The 19,025-nt window shown below is 40.7% G+C and overlaps 1 protein-coding gene across 1 annotated transcript; it reads right to left on the bottom strand.

Annotated features, from left to right (window-relative positions):
• Nucleotides 1-1,517: 1,517 nt before the first annotated feature.
• LOC124113497 (soluble scavenger receptor cysteine-rich domain-containing protein SSC5D-like) lies at nt 1,518-16,483 on the bottom strand. The gene is made up of 9 exons (XM_048396656.1): nt 16,308-16,483; nt 12,575-12,632; nt 8,941-9,117; nt 5,600-5,725; nt 4,343-4,450; nt 3,823-3,948; nt 2,787-2,930; nt 2,571-2,642; nt 1,518-2,302 (listed from the first exon to the last, which is right to left on the bottom strand). The coding sequence occupies exons 1-9, from the start codon at nt 16,410-16,412 to the stop codon at nt 1,518-1,520; spliced, it is 1,701 nt and encodes a 566-aa protein (XP_048252613.1). The 5' UTR covers nt 16,413-16,483.
• Nucleotides 16,484-19,025: the final 2,542 nt, after the last annotated feature.

Genomic DNA, 19,025 nt, shown 5'->3' with positions numbered 1-19,025 from the left:
TAACAGGAGCAGGGGTTGAAGTATGATCATGATCTGGAGAAGGAGCTGGAGAAGAGGAGGATCTGTAGCAGGAACAGGGGTTGAAATAGGATCATTAACTGGAGAAGAAGCAGTATCTGTAGCAGGAGTAGGGGTTGGAGTATGATTATGATCTGGAGAAGGAGGAGGATCTGTAGCAGGAACAGGGGTTGAAATATGATCATTACCTGGAGAATGAGCAGGATCTGTAGCAGTGGCAGGAGTTGAAGTATGATACTGATCTTGAGAAGGAGGAAGATATTTAGCAGGAACAGGGTTTTTCAATATGATCATGATCTGGATAAGAGGCGGGATCTGTTGCAGTGCCAGGAGTTGGTGTATAAACATGATCTGGAGAAGGAGGAGGATCTGTAGCAGGAGTAGGGTTTGAAGTATAATTATGATCTGGAGAAGGACCATCGGTTGAAGTATGATAATTATCTGGAGAAGGAACGGCATATGTAGCAGGAGTAGCGTTGAAGTATGACCATGATCTGGAGAAGGAGGAAGATATGTAGGAAGAACAGGGGTTGAAGTAAGATCAGTACCTGGAGAAAGCGCAGCATCTGTGGCAGGAGCAGGGGTTGAAGTATGATCATCATCTGTAGAAGGAGGAGGATCTATAGCAGGGGCTGGAGTTGAAGGATGACCATCATCTGGCGAAGAAGGAAGTTCTTTAGGAAAAACAGGGGTTGAAGTAAGAAAATTATCTGGAGAAGGAGCAGGATCTGTAGCAGGGTTTAACTTGAAGTATGACCATGATCTGGTGAAGGAGCAGGATCTGAAGCAGGAGCAGAGGTTGAAGTATGATTATGATCTGGAGAAGGAGCAGGATCTGTAGCAGGTGCAGGAGTTAGGATATGATGATAATCTGAAGAGGGGGAGGATCTGTAGCAGGAACAGGGGTTGAAGTAAGATCATTACCTGGAGAAGGAGCAGGATCTGCAGCAGGAGCAGGAGTTGAAGTATGATCATCGTCTGGTGAAGGAGCAGGATCTGTAGCAGGAGGAGGGGTTGAAGTATGATAATGATGTGGAGAAGGAGCAGGATCTGTAGGAGTAACAGGAGTTGAAGTATGATCATGATCTGGAGAAGAAACAGTATCTGTAGCAGGAGCAGGGGTTAAAGTATGATCGTTACCTGGAGAAGGCGCATGATCTGCAGCAGGAGCAGGATCTATAGCAGGGGCAGCAGTTGAAGTATGATCATCGTCTGGTGAAGGAGCAGGATCTGTAGGAGGAGCAGGGGTTGAAGTGTGATGATCATCTGTAGAAGGAGGAAGTTCTGTAGGAAAAACAGAGGTTGAAGTAAGATAATTATCTGGAGAAGGAGCAGGATCTGTAGCAGGGCAGGAGTTAAATTATGACCAAGATCTGGAGAAGGAGGAAGATATGTAGGAAAAACAGGGGTTGAAGTAAGATCAGTACCTGTAGAAAGCGCAGCATCTTTGGCAGGAGCAGGGGTTGAAGTATGATCATCATCTGTAGAAGGAGGAGGATCTATAGCAGGGGCTGGAGTTGAAGGATGACCATGATCTGGAGAAGGAGGAAGATATGTAGGAAAAACAGGGGTTGAAGTAAGAAAATTATCTGGAGAAGGAGCAGGATCTGTAGCAGGAGCAGGAGTTGAAATATGATCATCGTCTGGTGAAGGAGCAGGATCTGTAGCAGGAGCAGGGGTTGAAGTCTGATTATGATGTGGAGAAGGAGGAAGATATGTAACAGGAGCAGGGGTTGAAGTATGATCATGATCTGGAGAAGGAGCTGGAGAAGAGGAGGATCTGTAGCAGGAACAGGGGTTGAAATAGGATCATTAACTGGAGAAGAAGCAGTATCTGTAGCAGTGGCAGGAGTTGAAGTATGATACTGATCTTGAGAAGGAGGAAGATATTTAGCAGGAACAGGGTTTTTCAATATGATCATGATCTGGATAAGAGGCGGGATCTGTTGCAGTGCCAGGAGTTGGTGTATAAACATGATCTGGAGAAGGAGGAGGATCTGTAGCAGGAGTAGGGTTTGAAGTATAATTATGATCTGGAGAAGGACCATCGGTTGAAGTATGATAATTATCTGGAGAAGGAACGGCATATGTAGCAGGAGTAGCGTTGAAGTATGACCATGATCTGGAGAAGGAGGAAGATATGTAGGAAGAACAGGGGTTGAAGTAAGATCAGTACCTGGAGAAAGCGCAGCATCTGTGGCAGGAGCAGGGGTTGAAGTATGATCATCATCTGTAGAAGGAGGAGGATCTATAGCAGGGGCTGGAGTTGAAGGATGACCATCATCTGGCGAAGAAGGAAGTTCTTTAGGAAAAACAGGGGTTGAAGTAAGAAAATTATCTGGAGAAGGAGCAGGATCTGTAGCAGGGTTTAACTTGAAGTATGACCATGATCTGGTGAAGGAGCAGGATCTGAAGCAGGAGCAGAGGTTGAAGTATGATTATGATCTGGAGAAGGAGCAGGATCTGTAGCAGGTGCAGGAGTTAGGATATGATGATAATCTGAAGAGGGGGAGGATCTGTAGCAGGAACAGGGGTTGAAGTAAGATCATTACCTGGAGAAGGAGCAGGATCTGCAGCAGGAGCAGGAGTTGAAGTATGATCATCGTCTGGTGAAGGAGCAGGATCTGTAGCAGGAGGAGGGGTTGAAGTATGATAATGATGTGGAGAAGGAGCAGGATCTGTAGGAGTAACAGGAGTTGAAGTATGATCATGATCTGGAGAAGAAACAGTATCTGTAGCAGGAGCAGGGGTTAAAGTATGATCGTTACCTGGAGAAGGCGCATGATCTGCAGCAGGAGCAGGATCTATAGCAGGGGCAGCAGTTGAAGTATGATCATCGTCTGGTGAAGGAGCAGGATCTGTAGGAGGAGCAGGGGTTGAAGTGTGATGATCATCTGTAGAAGGAGGAAGTTCTGTAGGAAAAACAGAGGTTGAAGTAAGATAATTATCTGGAGAAGGAGCAGGATCTGTAGCAGGGCAGGAGTTAAATTATGACCAAGATCTGGAGAAGGAGGAAGATATGTAGGAAAAACAGGGGTTGAAGTAAGATCAGTACCTGTAGAAAGCGCAGCATCTTTGGCAGGAGCAGGGGTTGAAGTATGATCATCATCTGTAGAAGGAGGAGGATCTATAGCAGGGGCTGGAGTTGAAGGATGACCATGATCTGGAGAAGGAGGAAGATATGTAGGAAAAACAGGGGTTGAAGTAAGAAAATTATCTGGAGAAGGAGCAGGATCTGTAGCAGGAGCAGGAGTTGAAATATGATCATCGTCTGGTGAAGGAGCAGGATCTGTAGCAGGAGCAGGGGTTGAAGTCTGATCATGATGTGGAAAAGGAGCTGGAGAAGAGGAGGATCTGTAGCAGGAACAGGGGTTGAAATAGGATCATTACCTGGAGAAGGAGCAGGATATGTAGCAGTGGCAGGAGTTGAAGTATGATACTGATCTTGAGAAGGAGGAAGATATTTAGCAGGAACAGGGTTTTTCAATATGATCATGATCAGGAGAAGAGGCGGGATCTGTTGCAGGGCCAGGAGTTGGAGTATGAACATGATCTGGAGAAAGAGGAGGATCTGTAGCAGGAGTAGGGTTTGAAGTATAATTATGATCTGTAGAAGGAGCAGGGTCTGTAGCAGGAGCAGGGGTTGATGTATGATCATGATTTGGAGAAGGACCATGGGTTGAAGTATGATAATTACCTGGAGAAGGTACGGCATCTGTAGGAGGAGGAGGGTTGAAGTATGACCATGATCTGGAGAAGGAGGAAGATATGTAGGAAAAACAGGGGTTGAAGTAAGATAAGTACCTGGAGAAGGCGCAGCATCCGTGGCAGGAACAGGGGTTGAAGTATGATCATCATCTGTAGAAGGAGGAGGATCTATAGCAGGGGCTGGAGTTGAAGGATGACCATCATCTGGAGAAGGAGGAAGTTCTGTAGGAAAAACAGGGGTTGAAGTAAGAAAATTATCTGGAGAAGAACCAGGATCTGTAGCAGTAGCATGAGTTGAAGTATGATCATCGTCTGGTGAAGGAGCAGGATCTGTAGCATGAGCAGGGGTTGAAGTATGATCATGATCTGGAGAAATGGAGGATCTGTAGCAGGAACAGGGGTTGAAGTATAATTATGATCTGGAGAAGGAGCAGGATCTGTAGCAGGAGCAGGGGTTGATGTATGATCATTGTTTGGAGAAGGACCATGGGTTGAAGTATGATAATTACCTGGAGAAGGAACGGCATCTGTAGCAGGAGTAGGGTTGAAGAATGACCATGATCTGGAGAAGGAGGAAGATATGTAGGAAAAACAGGGGTTGAAGTAGGATCAGTACCTGGAGAAAGCGCAGCATCTGTGGCAGGAGCAGGGGTTGAAGTATGATCATCATCTGTTGAAGGAGGAGGATCTATAGCGCGGGCTGGAGTTGAAGGATGACCATCATCTGGAGAAGGAGGAAGTTCTGTAGGAAAAACAGGGGTTGAAGTAAGAAAATTATCTGGAGAAGGAGCAGGATCTGTAGCATGGCTTGAGTTGAAGTATAACCATGATCTGGAGAAGGAGGAAGATATGTAGGAGAAACAGGGGTTGAAGTAAGATCATTACCTGGAGAAGGAGCAGGATCTGTATCAGGAGCAAGAGTTGAAGTATGATCATCGTCTGGTGAAGGAGCAGGATCTGTAGCAGGAGGAGGGGTTGAAGTATGATGATGATGTGGAGAAGGAGCAGGATCTGTAGGAGGAACAGGAGTTGAAGTATGATTATGATCTGGAGATGGAGCAGGATCTGTAGCAGGAGCAGGGGTTGAAATATGATCATTACCTGGAGAAGAAACAGTATCTGTAGCAGGAGCAGGGGTTGAAGTATGATCGTTACCTGGAGAAGGAGGAAGATCTGTAGCAGGAACAGGTTTGGGAGTATGATCATGATCTGGAAAGGGAGTAAGATCTGTAGCAGGAACATCCTTTGAAGTAAGATCCTTTCCTGGAGAAGGCGCATGATCTGCAGCAGGAGCAGGGTCTAAAGCAGGGGCAGGGGATGAAGTGTGATCAGCATCTGTAGAAGGAGGAAGTTCTGTAGGAAAAACAGGGGTTGAAGTAAGATAATTATCTGGAGAAGGAGGAAGATCTGTAGCAGGGCTTGAGTTGAAGTATGACCATGATCTGGAGAAGGAGGAAGATATGTAGGAAAAACAGGGGTTAAAGTAAGATCATTACCTGGGGGAGGCGCAGCATCTGTGGCAGGAGCAGGGGTTGAAGTATGGTCATCATCTGTAGAAGGAAGAGGATCTATAGCAGGGGCTGGAGTTGAAGAATGACCATCATCTGGAGAAGGAGGAAGTTCTGTAGGAAAAACAGGGGTTGAAGTAAAAAAAAATATCTGGAGAAGGAGCAGGATCTGTAGCATGGCTTGAGTTGAAGTATAACCATGATCTGGAGAAGGAGGAAGATATGTAGGAGAAACAGGGGTTGACGTAAGATAAGTATCTGGAGAAGGAGCAGGATCTGTAGCAGGGCTTGAGTTGAAGTATGACCATGATCTGGAGAAGGAGGAAGATATGTAGGAAAAACAGGGGTTGAAGTAAGATCAGTACCTGGAGAAGGCGCAGCATCTGTGGCAGGAGCAGGGGTTGAACTATGATCATCATCTGTAGAATGAGGAGGATCTATAGCAGGGGCTGGAGTTGAAGAATGACCATCATCTGGAGAAGGAGGAAGTTCTGTAGGAAAAACAGGGGTTGAAGTAAGAAAATTATCTGGAGAAGGAACAGGATATGTACCAGGGCTTGAGTTGAAGTATGACCATGATCTGGAGAAGGAGGAAGATATGTAGGAAAAACAGGAGTTGAAGTAAGAAAGTTGTTGGAGTATGATCATTATCCGGAGAAGGAGGAGGATCTCTAGCAGGAGCAGGGGTGGAAGTATGATCATGATCTGGAAAAGGAGCAGGATCTGTAACAGGAGCAGGGGTTTTAGTAAAATCATTAGCCGGAGAAGGAGCAGAGTCTGTCGCAGGAGGAGGGGTTGGAGTATGATCATAACCTGGAGAAGGAGCAGGATCTATAGCAGGAGCAGGGATTAGGAAGTGATTATGATCTGGAGAAGGAGGAGGATCTGTTGCACGAGCAGGGGCTGAAGTATGATCATAACCTGGAGAAGGAGCAAGATCTTCAGCAGGGGGAGTAGTTGGAGTATGATCATTACCTTGAGAAGGAGCAGGATCTATAGTAGGAGCAGGGGTTAGGGGATGATTATGATCTGGAGAAGGAGCAGGATCTGTAGCAGGAGCAGGGGTTGAAGTATGATCATTACCTGGAGAAGGAGCAGGATCTGTAGCAGGGGCAGTGGTTGGAATATGATCATGATCTGGAGAAGGAGGATCTGTATCAGGACCTTGGGTTGAAGTATGATCATTACCTGGAGAAAGAGCAGGGTCTGTAGCTGGGGAAGCTGTTGGAGTATGATCATTACCTGGTGAAGGAGCAGGGGTTTAAGTATGATCTTAACTTGGAGAAGGAGGAGGATCTGTAACAAGAACAGGGGTTGAAGTATGATCATGATCTGGAGAAGGAGGAAGATCTGTAGCAAGAACAGGGGTTCAAGTAAGATTTCTACCAGGAGAAGGACTAGCATCTGTTGCAGGGGCAGTAGTTGGAGTATGATGATTACCTGGAGAAGGAGCAGGGGTTTAAGTATGATCTTTACTTGGAGAAGGAGGAGGACCTGTAGCAGGGGCAGTAGTTGGAGTATGATCATTACCTGGAGAAGGAGCAGGGGTTTAAGTATGATTTTTACCTGGAGAAGGACTAGGATCTGTTGTAGGGGCAGTAGTTGGAGTATGATCATTACCTAGAGAAAGAGCAGAATCTACAGGAGGAGCAGAGGTTAGGGTATAATTATGATCTGGAGAAGGAACAGGGGTTGAAATATGATCATTACCTGGAGAAGAAGCAGGATCTGTAGTAGGGGCAGATGTTGGAATTTGATCATGATCTCGAGGAGGATCTGTAGGAGGAACGGGGTTAGGATGTGATTAGGATCTTGATAAGGAGCAGGATATGTAGCAGGGGCAGGGGTTGAAATATGATCATGATCTGGAGAAGGAGCAGGATCTGTAGCAGGGGAGGAGTTGAAGTTGAATATGATCTGGATAAGGGTTGAGGTATGATCATTACCTGGAGAAGGAGCAGGGGTTGAAGAATGATCATTACCCGGATAAGGTGCAGGATATGTAGCATGGGGAGGAGTTGAAGTATGATCATGATCTGGAGAAGGAGCAGGATCTGTAGCAGGAGCAGTTGTTTTAGTATGACCATGATCTTGAGAAAGAGCAGGATCTGTAGCAGAAGCATGCGTTGGAGTATGTTCATGACCTGCAGAAGGAGCAGGATCTGGATTAGAGCTTGAGCTTGAGTAAAATCAGTTTGATAAAAAAACACATACTGAATATAGAACAAAATAATTTAAAGCTTAAATACATTTGAAATCAGCTTCTCTAGATTTTACTATTTTAAATATAAAACACTACCAACAAAAGAAGGATTTACATCACTACTCCAGCCACCAGTTGCGGTATGCAATGCTAGAAAACGTCGTATTAGAAAGTGACACGATCATCGTTGAGTTACAGTGAAAGGGGGGCACTACAAGCTTTTAGTTGCCTGAAGACAAGACTGAATCGGAAAATATGATACATTGTTTACATGTGGAATGCTGTTCAATGTACTCTGTAAGACTGTTAGGTATTGCCTTGTTCTCAGCTGTGAGTACACTGCTAATGTTTTGCTATTTAGGAAGAATTTGTTTAGATCACCAGACACATTGCAACCATCCCTGGATCTTTCAGTGAAAATATGACGGCGATAATTGTTACGCGTCGACTTCAAAATTGAAACAATAAGTTAGTAAAACCTTGCAAATTGACAGACTGTTGCCACCATGCAAATTCCACCAACAACTTTAAAGTAATGATATAACGGGTAAAGAAGCAGGATTTTCTGAAGACACTGAATCAGAATGTCTGTGTTTGTTTGTTTTTGAAGATCCAGAATGTGATAATGAATTCCAACATCGTTAGATTTACATTAGCCATGGTTGTCCAGTGGTTATAATGCACTGCATGCTACTATGTGCATGCCTAGGACCCTGCTATCGTTGGCTCGTATCAGAACTGATTTTCCTTAGTAATTCGTTTACTTACGCTTATTGTCACGTAACGTTAACTGACACTTCATAGTCTAATATGGTGACCTGGTCATGTGGCATCATACAGCAAAATCTTATGTCAAGAAATTGTAATGTCACAACTTTTCTATGAAAATAGGACATCTATTTTCATATCAAATACTACTCAAGGTTTGCTAAGGATAAAATATCTTCCAACAAATAAAAACTGAAATGTCCAAAACTTTGCACTGATGAAATTGAGATACTGTCTCGACTTCGGGGATGGCATAGACAAGGAGCCGAACATTACTGCTGTGGAGGGGGCCCAATCACGATTTTCTGGTAGGATTAGTGAAGATGGAAGAACTGATATACATGTCCAACAGCTGGGCATGATGACTGGTGTGCACTAAAGGGATGACATTCTGTACGTGCAATCGGACCAGACTTCATCCTCCTGGACGACCTCATCATGTCAGGGTCGTTGAAGCCTTCTTAGAGCAGGAGACTATTGTCCTCATGGAGTGGTCGTACATATGCGGAACAAGCTGCAGATTGCCCCCTCACGATGCCCTGTTCTTCCGGCAACTCTACAGGAACTCGGCAATGCAATTACAACAGACTTTTTGTCTTTTAAACGAAATGTTGTCTTTGGCTATTTCAACAAATGCGCACAATCTGATGTATTTCCTTTTAAAGTGGTGATCCTTGGCAAACTTTGAGCAGTATATTACATATTATATACTCTAATAATTTGTACACACAATACCTTTTTGTGGTTTCTTTGGGCTCCCCATTGTTTGATCCATGTATTTCTTAAGAATTGGAATAATTTCTACCAGTCTGTTATCAACGTTTTTATTGTGGTCTTCCAGAACCTCCCGCATAAACTGCACACTTTCTTCCTCAAGGTAGTCCGCCAGCGTCTTACCCGAAGTTAGTGCATCTGCAAATTGGTAGCAATTGGTCATAAGGCTTATTTACAGACATTCAAAAAGCGTTGTTTGACTAGAACGTGCATGTATGGAAACAATGACAAAAAAAGGAACGACACATGATGACAATGATTCACTTTATCCAAATTGTTGTGTTAACGTAATATTACGTGTTAACGTGTTAACACTATTGTGATGTTCGGAAACCAACAAGAATGTTCGCTTTGCAGGTTACACGTTCACTTACCTTTGAACTTGATTTCTGATGTATGACTCATTGGCGGAAATTCATTGGGGATATCATGTTGACAGGTAGTTAGTTTATATTATCTATTATGAGTCACATGCGTCCTTTATTACCTGGACATGACTTTACAACTGCAATGGCTATGTTCTGTTGAAGGACACACACTTTCAGGTTGCGGACCCACGTTAATAATGCTATTGATACATGTTACAAATTTATCAATGACATGTACATCTATCTAATAACACATTAAGGTTTGTAAATAAAGACGAAAAACATTTGAATAACCTTAAGAAACCTCTACTAAAAGCGGAGTCCAGCATACGATTTCAAACATATCATAAATGCATGTTTCACTATTCGCGAAAGGGGGAGGGTGTCCTGCCCCATCGGTGGCACCATGGCAAACACATGCAAAGACAAGTCAAGTGTTCACATGAAAAATCAAGGCAACATATGGTACAAGTCAAAATAGGGATTTGCATTGGACATTGTTTGGAAATATTCTCTACTTTTAACTTTTGACACAGTTATAACTGCCTCTCTAATGTATGCATATTTTTAGCATGACAAGATATGTTAATACATGTGACAAACCCTTTCCATATTCATAAGATATATCTGCTAAACGCAGAATTGATTTTACGATTGTTATTACCGTATTTATTAATGGAAACTACCTTCTACCTAAGCTTGTTTAGCTTTGATTAAAATTTAAGATTGTAAAGTTTCTAGTTTGGCTCGGGTGGTTAAAGCGTTCGTTCGTCACGCCGAAGACCCGGGTTCGAATCCCCAAGAGTACAATGTGTAAGGGCCATTTCTGATGTTTCCACCGTAATATTTGTGGAATATTGTAAAACCGACGAAAAACCAAACTAATTCATTCACTCACCAACTCTAGTTTGACTCAGTGGAATTGTTTATGGTCACTAATATAAAAAAACAGATCAAGTTGTTAAAATATTTTGCAAAGTATTTTCTGCAAAGCCTTTTAGCCTCAGTAAAGTTCTATCTGAAGGTGTCACAGGTTTTTAAAAAAGATAGGAAAGTGCTCAATCCACAGAGGTCTTCGTGGATGGACCAATCGCATTCAATAGTAAATCTGAAACTGTCATCTGTACCAGTACGGGGATGTCCATATGTTTTGAACCACCATCATATATACATGGGTTATTGTTAGAAATGAATTTTCTAAAAGCTAAAAGTGTAGACTACTCCAAAGTCAATTATGCCAAATTAAATCACCAATATTTATACAGGCTTTGGGGAGTTGATTATAGAGCGCCTGAAGATAAAAAAAACACAGAATGCAACAGCTTGAAGAGGGTTAGTAAGATGATTGGGGCTAAAGAGTGAAGAACCTCCACTGTCATTAGCATCAGGAGGTGAAAAGAAATTGAAGACGTATGACATTTAAATTTGTCAATATTTGAATGGTATGTTTCCTGTAAACATGTTGCCGAGGGTTTACAATTTTGAATTGATACCCCCAAGAAGTGAGGTACTGGGTATTAGATTTCTGTTGAACATTCTTCTTTCTTTTTTGGTTAACTTTTATTCTGAAATGATTGGTTGTTTAGGAATCGGCTGCGAGCGAGTATAATTTGGGTTTCAGTTTGTCAATCAGGGCATGATTTTGAAGAGGCCATTTTGTATTGGCCATCACAGTTGCTGCATTCAATCTGTACTCTCATGGTTGGTACGCTGACAAACCACGGAGCATGTACGGGTCTTTCAAGCATGTTTGGACATTATTAATACTTGATTGGATTGAGGACATACAATGTTGATATCATCATCATTAATTGAATGTGGGACCGAAGAACGGGCAAAAGTGAATAAGTAACTACATACTCCGAAACGTTGTGTTCAACATAATAAAGAGGTTGACATCCAAAAATTATTGTTCTTATGAATATTGTCCCGATACAGGGCGTGGCAAGCCGACTGATACCACCACCTGTCTTGGCGAAGTAAGGGTCAACGTGGTTCGTTGCTTAGAGGAACACTGTTCCCGGAACCAGTGAGCTGTAACTCTTATTTGTCTGAACGACTAAAGTTAAAACTGAAAAAGCTATACACTTTTATAACTGTATATTGTTTACAAACACACAATGCTTTAAAAAAAGTGGTCAACCGTAACACATGTTATGTTTGGGATGACACTTTCTTAGTAAAGTACAGATTCTCGTTCTAAAAAGTGAAATTCATCTGGGATTCCTTATCATCAGCCCACAAAGTTACGTTCTAACCCACTCAGCCACCGAGGCTTCCACAAAATGAAAGTCCGAAAACTGGTAATTAGATCACGTAGATGACTATTTTGTGTACCCCTCTGACAAGTGTAAATTGGCACAACTCCCTTAGCCGAAAGCTATGAACACACAATGCCATTTAGAAAGTGGTCAACTGTACAGATCCTCGTACCTTTTTTAGTTGAGTCTCATCCGGGATTCGAACCCACACAGCCAGAGTGTGGCACCTAATCCCCACACAAAGTCAGCGATCTGACCAACTCAGCTATCTAGGCTTCCACAAAATGAAAGTCCGACACTTGGTAGTCTAGATCACGTTCTGCGTGTACCCCTCTGACAAGTGTAAATTGGCTTACTTTGTGTGCTGGCGATAAGGTGCCTCACTCTGTCAGTGTGGGTTCGAATCCCTGATGTACTCTACTAAGAAATGTTATGTCAAATATAACATTTGTTACATGTATGTTTTTAGCATAAAAAATGTCCTATGGTAGATACGTGGAGGTCATTTCCATATTTGACGCATCAGTGACAACAATTATGTCCGATTCAATTCCCTAATTTGAGTGGTGCCATGTAATTCTGTGTTTGTTCATGTGAACACTTGACTAGCCTCTGCATGTTGCATGGCAACTTATATGATCGACTTGGTGCTTCTTGAAAGTGAGGCAAAGCTCAGTGGACCAGTTAAAAGACATGAAGTTCATAGAAGATGATGTAGATGTATGTCCATAATAAATATAAGTGTCGTTCTGTTGAGTACCTTTCACAAACTGTTTACATGTATATACTTGTTGCAAATAGAGATTATGAGTGTCAACACTGCCTTGATTCAGACACGAGTTTCGTAAAATTAGTATGATACACACATAAAGGTAATACGCTGTTATTATTTAATATCAAGGAGCTACAAATGACCATTCTGGTGGTCAGTTAATCTACATTTGAATAGAAGCCCTTACTACTTACTGAACAAAGCATCCAAGGTGTATCTTGAGGCTTCGCTGCTTTTTGTGGCGTTCCCCTTCTGAATAAACATATTTGGATCCATTTCTTAGATCACGCAAATGAACACGACCGTTAAATATAACACCCGGTACTACTGGTGACATTATATTGAAATTGACTAAGGTCACTTATCAACTTGAAGATGTTGGGAACGATTGAATTATAGACAGCGATTCTTTCATAAATTTCGAGAAATACGTTTGTTTGTAAATTCATGCCTGCATTAAAGTAAAGCACTCCTCACGAATGACATTATGACACCAAACATGAGACCAAAACACATGAATATACTATAGATATTAAGTCCAATCGTTTAAGGCATTAAAATACTTTTTTCGAAGTGAAATAAGATTGATACTGCATGCTGTCCAATAACATTTCCAATATAAATGATTGCTGTTACTTCTGGATTTTTTTCAAACTACATTGAATGCGCTGGTAACTTAATTGATTATATTCTTGCAGATAAATTAGTTGAGTGGTGTCAGATTTAGTTAGTATAGTTTATGCTGACCCTGTATTCGATTTTGTTCTGATTTCCTTAGTTTGACCAAGGCCATGTCAGGGCAAAGAGAAGAAGACAGAAGGGGGGAAAGAGACAGAAGATTTCATTCTTTTACCAATGAATCAATGAATAAATATTGCTTTATGCCATATCAGGTATTCGCGTCGAGAACCAGTTGATAAAGAAACCAGCACATAAATAGAGGATTCATCCCGAGTACTTCCCGTATTAAAACACACGAGTGATGAATTCTATGTATCATTTTCACATTACTGAAATAAACATCAGAAATAGTGCGTAGTGATAAATGTTTTTCATTGCCGTGTGACGTTACTAAGAATCAAAATAAACAACCTGTTAACTCCTTTATGACATAATCTTTCGCTGAAAAAATGTCTCTCGCATTCTTTTAAACATGATACTTGAACGGAGGACTGCAGAATAATTAACACTTTAATAATGACAACAACGATTTTGTGTGATTTGATTATATATCTGGTATAATGTCACTGATATTAAACTTTCGAATCAAACTGCGCTCTCACTTGAAGAAGGTCAGAGGATGCTTGAGTCGGTGTCACTATTGACCAGTTATCTGCATTATTTGATTTGTCGGAACATTATTGTCATTCAATTTTTGCACAAGGTGTTTACCCGCAGTGTGATTAGTGAGCCGTTTCAATGTGTTGGAGACAGGAGGCATCGCACATCGAGAGGAAAGTTTGTTTTTCCCAATGCGATAGCAGATAAACCACTGATTGCCAGGTTTAAGCATGCCTAAAGTGTGTACGCCAATGTAAAAGGGATCGTCATCTCAACAGATGTCGAGCGGAGTGTTACTTCAGTTCATTTTGATGTCTTCGTGAAGATACGTGCCGTTTGGATTTTGTACGCGTTGGAGCCTGTGGAGTTGGTCATTTGTGATGTTACTCATGTTGCAATAGTTAAGCCGAGATATGACCAAAGATCCAGCAAAAGTGTGTGCAGATTCTTTTGTGAGTAGATGTCGAACGCTTTCCCATGTTGCGGAGATGAAAGAAGCAGGACTTGCAGACATGGCTTACATGTTATTCCATAGTAAGTTCTATCCCTTCTTGTCACATGGACAGTTCGAGATATCCTTGATCATCTCCATTAACATGCAAAGTCCTCAGAACACATGTTGTATTGATCATTGACACCTCTTAGCATGAAATGGATTGTGTTGTATAGCCATAGACAGTTTATAAAGTGCATTGGCTTATAGATTCAAATGGATCCGGACTGCCAGAGGGACTCGATCTATTCATCACCAATCGGGTCGGCTCTTCTGGGGGAGTTGCCACGCCCTACTTTCAATTATCCTCCCCCTTAATATCTCCCGTGAACGTGAAAATTGTAAGGATGACGTGAAGGAATAGCCATACCCTATTCGTTTTAGTGATCTATCGATGCTGCTCTGAAACCCTGTGAGACTGTTTCATTCATAACTTTCCCCATTTGTTTTTCGAACGCTAATGACAAACTTTGATAAAGGAGTGTCTAATTCGTTTGGGGGTATTTTATGCATTTGGCGAATTTCATTTTAGCCATCGATCATGCCGTCCTCAAGCGCCACAAATCTACCTCAGGTATCTTTAGGCTTTGTGCTCGTCGTTTGCTTCACCATGCTCGACGATGGTGTTACGATGCCGAAACGTTGGTCACAGGGGATTCTAGATAACCTACCTTCATCACAGTCAAATTCAAATTCGTTACCATCAACCAGTAACCTGTAATATACATTTGAAAACACTGATATCGCTGTATCACTCCCTCTTTGATCTATTAAAACATTGTCTCCAACATCAAAGGTTTCCATGTTGTTTTAAAACACCTGTTCCCACTTCCGGGATTTTTAATTTGTATGTCTTATTTGCATACTTATGTCATTTGGGTATAACACACACGTTTCATGACATAAGCTTATGTCATTGATAAATGCTTTAGTTAAATGATAAATGATGATATCAAGATCCGACAATAGCTTTCCAAATTGCAAGAGATATTAATTTCTAGTAATAGTTCTATGACAATAATGAACGAATTGCGAACACATTACAACTGGCGGTGGCACAGGACAGCAGATGTTTAGACCGCCAACGGACAATAGGGATAAGATGGGAAAATTTGACATTTTTTGGATCAGTAGTGCGTAATGCCGCCACAATCTGTCAAAAGTTCATTCACTCGATGAAGTTTACTGTGTGTGAGTTTTCGAATTGCAATTTGGGCTGTTCCACTCTTGCAGCCTCCGTGGTAGGCGGTGTATGACGTTGACGCACACGCCTCCCCATCAGGTCCCAGACGTGTTTAATGGGGAAAGATCTTAGGGTCATTGCAGGACTTGGCAGCCTATGGTTGTTGTGCTACTACTGGAGTTCAACATTGACGATTTACTGTATTGTTAGCATGGGCAATGTTGTCCTGAAAGGCAACCTACACGCCTTGCAAACGGCCCTTCAGAACTGTCCAGTGACCCTTCGACAACACAAGGAACGCACCAGAGATTTAACGTCAGATTGCCCCACAACCGCCTATCAAGGAGGTGCACAATGAATCAGACTCATCTAAGAACATGACCTTTCACCCTCCACGATTACCCCAGTTTCGATGTAGTCGGATGAAAGTTTGCAGCAATAACATTTTGACCATGTTCTACTTTTGTTGACCTGGAACGCCCTAAGAGACTGTGAAACATTGAACGTATTTGCCACTGCACACTGACTGTTTCCAGAATGCTAATAACCCGTAGAAGATCCTTGCATTGCAGACGCTCCTTCGCTAGTTCAAACACAAACAATGAATGAAATCATGAAAATCACAACTGTATGTTATGCTGAATCAATAAGATTGACAGAAATGATGGTCAACAAAGATTGACTTAGCTACCTTCCTGGAAGTATCTAAATCAGGAATGACACCCTGTGCATGTGTGTGACACTACTGTGTGTGGCGGGTGCAAACGATAGGTTGTATTTTGGAGCAAGGAATTACAGACATAAACGTTATTGCATAGGATGTTTGTCGCCAAACACATGTCCTTGTTCTAATACTTGGTATTAACATTTATATTTTATGGTCCCTTACTTTTTGTTAAGTGTATATCATAGACCAATGAAGATACTGATACAATTTATCGTGCAATAGTGCAAAGTTACTGCTACTCACGAAAAATGTGTTCTCTCCAAATGGATTCCATTTCCTCCATTTCATCCCTAGGAAGGTCTGAGGACTGAGCTGCAAAATATGGTACATTGCTAGTGTTACAAACATCTAAAATATGGCAAAAGTTGAGTGATTAAACTTGATTAGACATTTTAGAAATTTATCCCATCTCTATCCACAGAAAGTTTACTCGTCAACTATGAGAAAATGATCAAACTTGAGAAAGACTTAAAAACTTTCCGCCTTCATGCTATGAACAAAACGAATGAATGAGTTCACATTGGTTTGAAACATATCAGCAGTATTCAAGCTCTTTCCTGGTGAGAAGCATTTCATGAAAAATCCAGAAGTGCATGCATATACAGAAATATCATACAAGGATGATATTAAGACAACATAAAATATCCGTCAAATTTCACAGACAAAGAGGGAAAAACTTACTAGAATCTATGTCTTGTCATAAAAAAATGTTGTATTGTTAAGGCTTTGTACTTGAATAAACATGCTTTCACAGTAGAAACATAAAAATATGTATGGCTTAAGGAATGTGTTCATGTTTTACAAATTAGTTTGATGTTGACTGAACTGCGAAAATACATGGTTATCCAGAACTTGACCCTATGAATCCCATACTTGAAAACCTCTAGTATTGACTAAAATAACTGTTCAATGCTATGTCACCCACCGGGTACGGATAATTTACATTTGTCATGTCTCAAAATATATATTGTAAATATTGTATCATGCCACATGTATGATGATCAGTTATTGAATTAATATAGTAGTTTCAACAAAGTGGTAATTGTATTAGTAATGTTCATTGTATTTTAGAACCATGGACCATATATATATATATATATATATATATATATATATATATATATATATATTTATATATATATATATATTGTATCTTATAAGTAATGGCGGGATCGAGTTATCGCCCTTGATGAATTGTTTGTTTACTTTAGAATTAAGATAATGATTTTAAATATCATATGATTATCAAGTTCAGCTTCATGTACATTATGAACGGTCGCTTTGTATTGTATTAATATGGGTTTGAAACCTGTACACTACTGTTTCCATAATTTTATTGTCTTGTACATTACATGGTGTCATTATCTATTAAGGCAATAAAGAATCACGCCCGTAGCCTGTGTTGGACCTTGCATTTTGCCATCACAAAATGGAGTCCCCAGTGAGGTCTTTTGCTTTAGAAATGTCAGCCAGAATCTTCGTGGGGTAGACCGCTCCCCTTCCGCTCCCCTGTGTACATGCACATGTGCTGTAATCTGCCAAGCCATGTGTTTCCATATACTTTCACGGTATATGTGACTGACTTCTTTGTATTGACATTTGTGGATATGACGTTGTGTATTTTGTTTCCTATATAGTAAATGTAACTTGTACGTTATTCCCGTACACATATCAGATTTCTAACATCTGATATTTTGTAAATTACTTCCCTTTGCAATCAATCATGTAATATATGTTACTTCATAGTATCTATTTGTCTTTGCCGGCTTAAGTTTTTCATTACTGTATTACAATTATCTGCATCTGTGTAAGGTTTCGTAATTGTAATTACATTCAACCTTTCTCTACATTTGTAATTATAGATATTTATCTGGCCAGTAAACCTTGTTATGTAGCATTTCACAACTTGTTAAAACATTTTTCGGTGATCACGAAATTTGTATACTTTGGTATTGTGTATATTTGCTTACGGCATGTTTAGTTTAGTTTAGTTTAGTTTAGTTTAGTTTAGTTTAGTTTAGTTTAGTTTAGTTTAGTTCAGTGACTTTTGGATTAACTGTTTTGTTAGTTTCAATAAAGTTTGATATATTTGCCTACCTTACGTAGACTTGGTTTACTTAATTGGTTTAGTTAGTATTTAGTTAGACGTTTTGATTAGCTGTTTAGTTACTGTATTGAAACTATCATATTTTATTATAAATTCTATTTGCTTCTTTCACCTTTCTACACTTATGCAAATAAACTTGGATAGGTATTAAATTATAATAATAATAATTGGGTAAGAATTAGTTTTTGTTGTTTTTTCTGACTGCCTTACCACAGCATGACCTAGTTGAAAACTTTTCCCCATCTGCACCTTTTTTCACATTTACATTACAGCATGCCTTGATCTATTCCTTAGTGTTGTCTTGTGGGTCTTATGTTCACACCTAGTATTAGTTATCTTAGGTACTTAACTTCATTATGAAGCATATTAGTATCTACTTTTATTTACTGAGGTTCTTCTTCTTCTTCTTTTTTCTAGGAAATATTGTTGCAAGCCATTATCACAATTTCTGTGTTTTTTTTTATAGTCGTTGCACATCTTCTTCACATGCTTTTGCGATCTTCATTTGGATTTTTGTAATCCTTCCTATTGACTGCATCATACTCTTTCATCATGAATCTCGAAGAAGAGGAGATGGAAAGTTTGCTGACTATATTTACAAAGATGAGACTGTCTCCAAAGATGACCATATGACTTTAAAGCATGGATTCAAGGGATGGCACAACAGGAATGACCTATTGTAAAGACAGAGCCTGGTGTCAAAGGCGCCTCCTCAGCCACTAATCCTTGACTTGCTGCTCCACCTTCAACATCTGGCATAACATTTCAACACTTTCCCAAGATACCATTCTTTAGCGGAAAGACTGGAAAGGACACTCCATATGCCTTGTTGTTCAAAGACTCATTCTCTAGAT

This window comes from Haliotis rufescens, unplaced genomic scaffold (assembly GCF_023055435.1).
Source record: "Haliotis rufescens isolate VD_foot unplaced genomic scaffold, xgHalRufe1.0.p SCAF_16, whole genome shotgun sequence".
In the NCBI taxonomy this organism is placed as follows: domain Eukaryota; kingdom Metazoa; phylum Mollusca; class Gastropoda; order Lepetellida; family Haliotidae; genus Haliotis; species Haliotis rufescens.
The sequence above is the reverse complement of the archived record's forward strand: the minus strand, read 5'-3'. Positions and strand labels throughout refer to the sequence as shown.

Excerpts from the sequence above, each read along its gene's own strand:
- LOC124113497 (XM_048396656.1), bottom strand. The coding sequence starts at position 16,412 with ATGTTTGTAACACTAGCAATGTACCATATTTTGCAGCTCAGTCCTCAG. Across the intron at positions 12,633-16,307 it reads TTGGAGAGAACACATTTTTC|AAGGGGAACGCCACAAAAAG; the intron begins GTGAGTAGCAGT and ends ATGTTTATTCAG. Across the intron at positions 5,726-8,940 it reads CCCAAAGAAACCACAAAAAG|AACTTCCTCCTTCTCCAGAT; the intron begins GTATTGTGTGTA and ends TTTTTCCTACAG.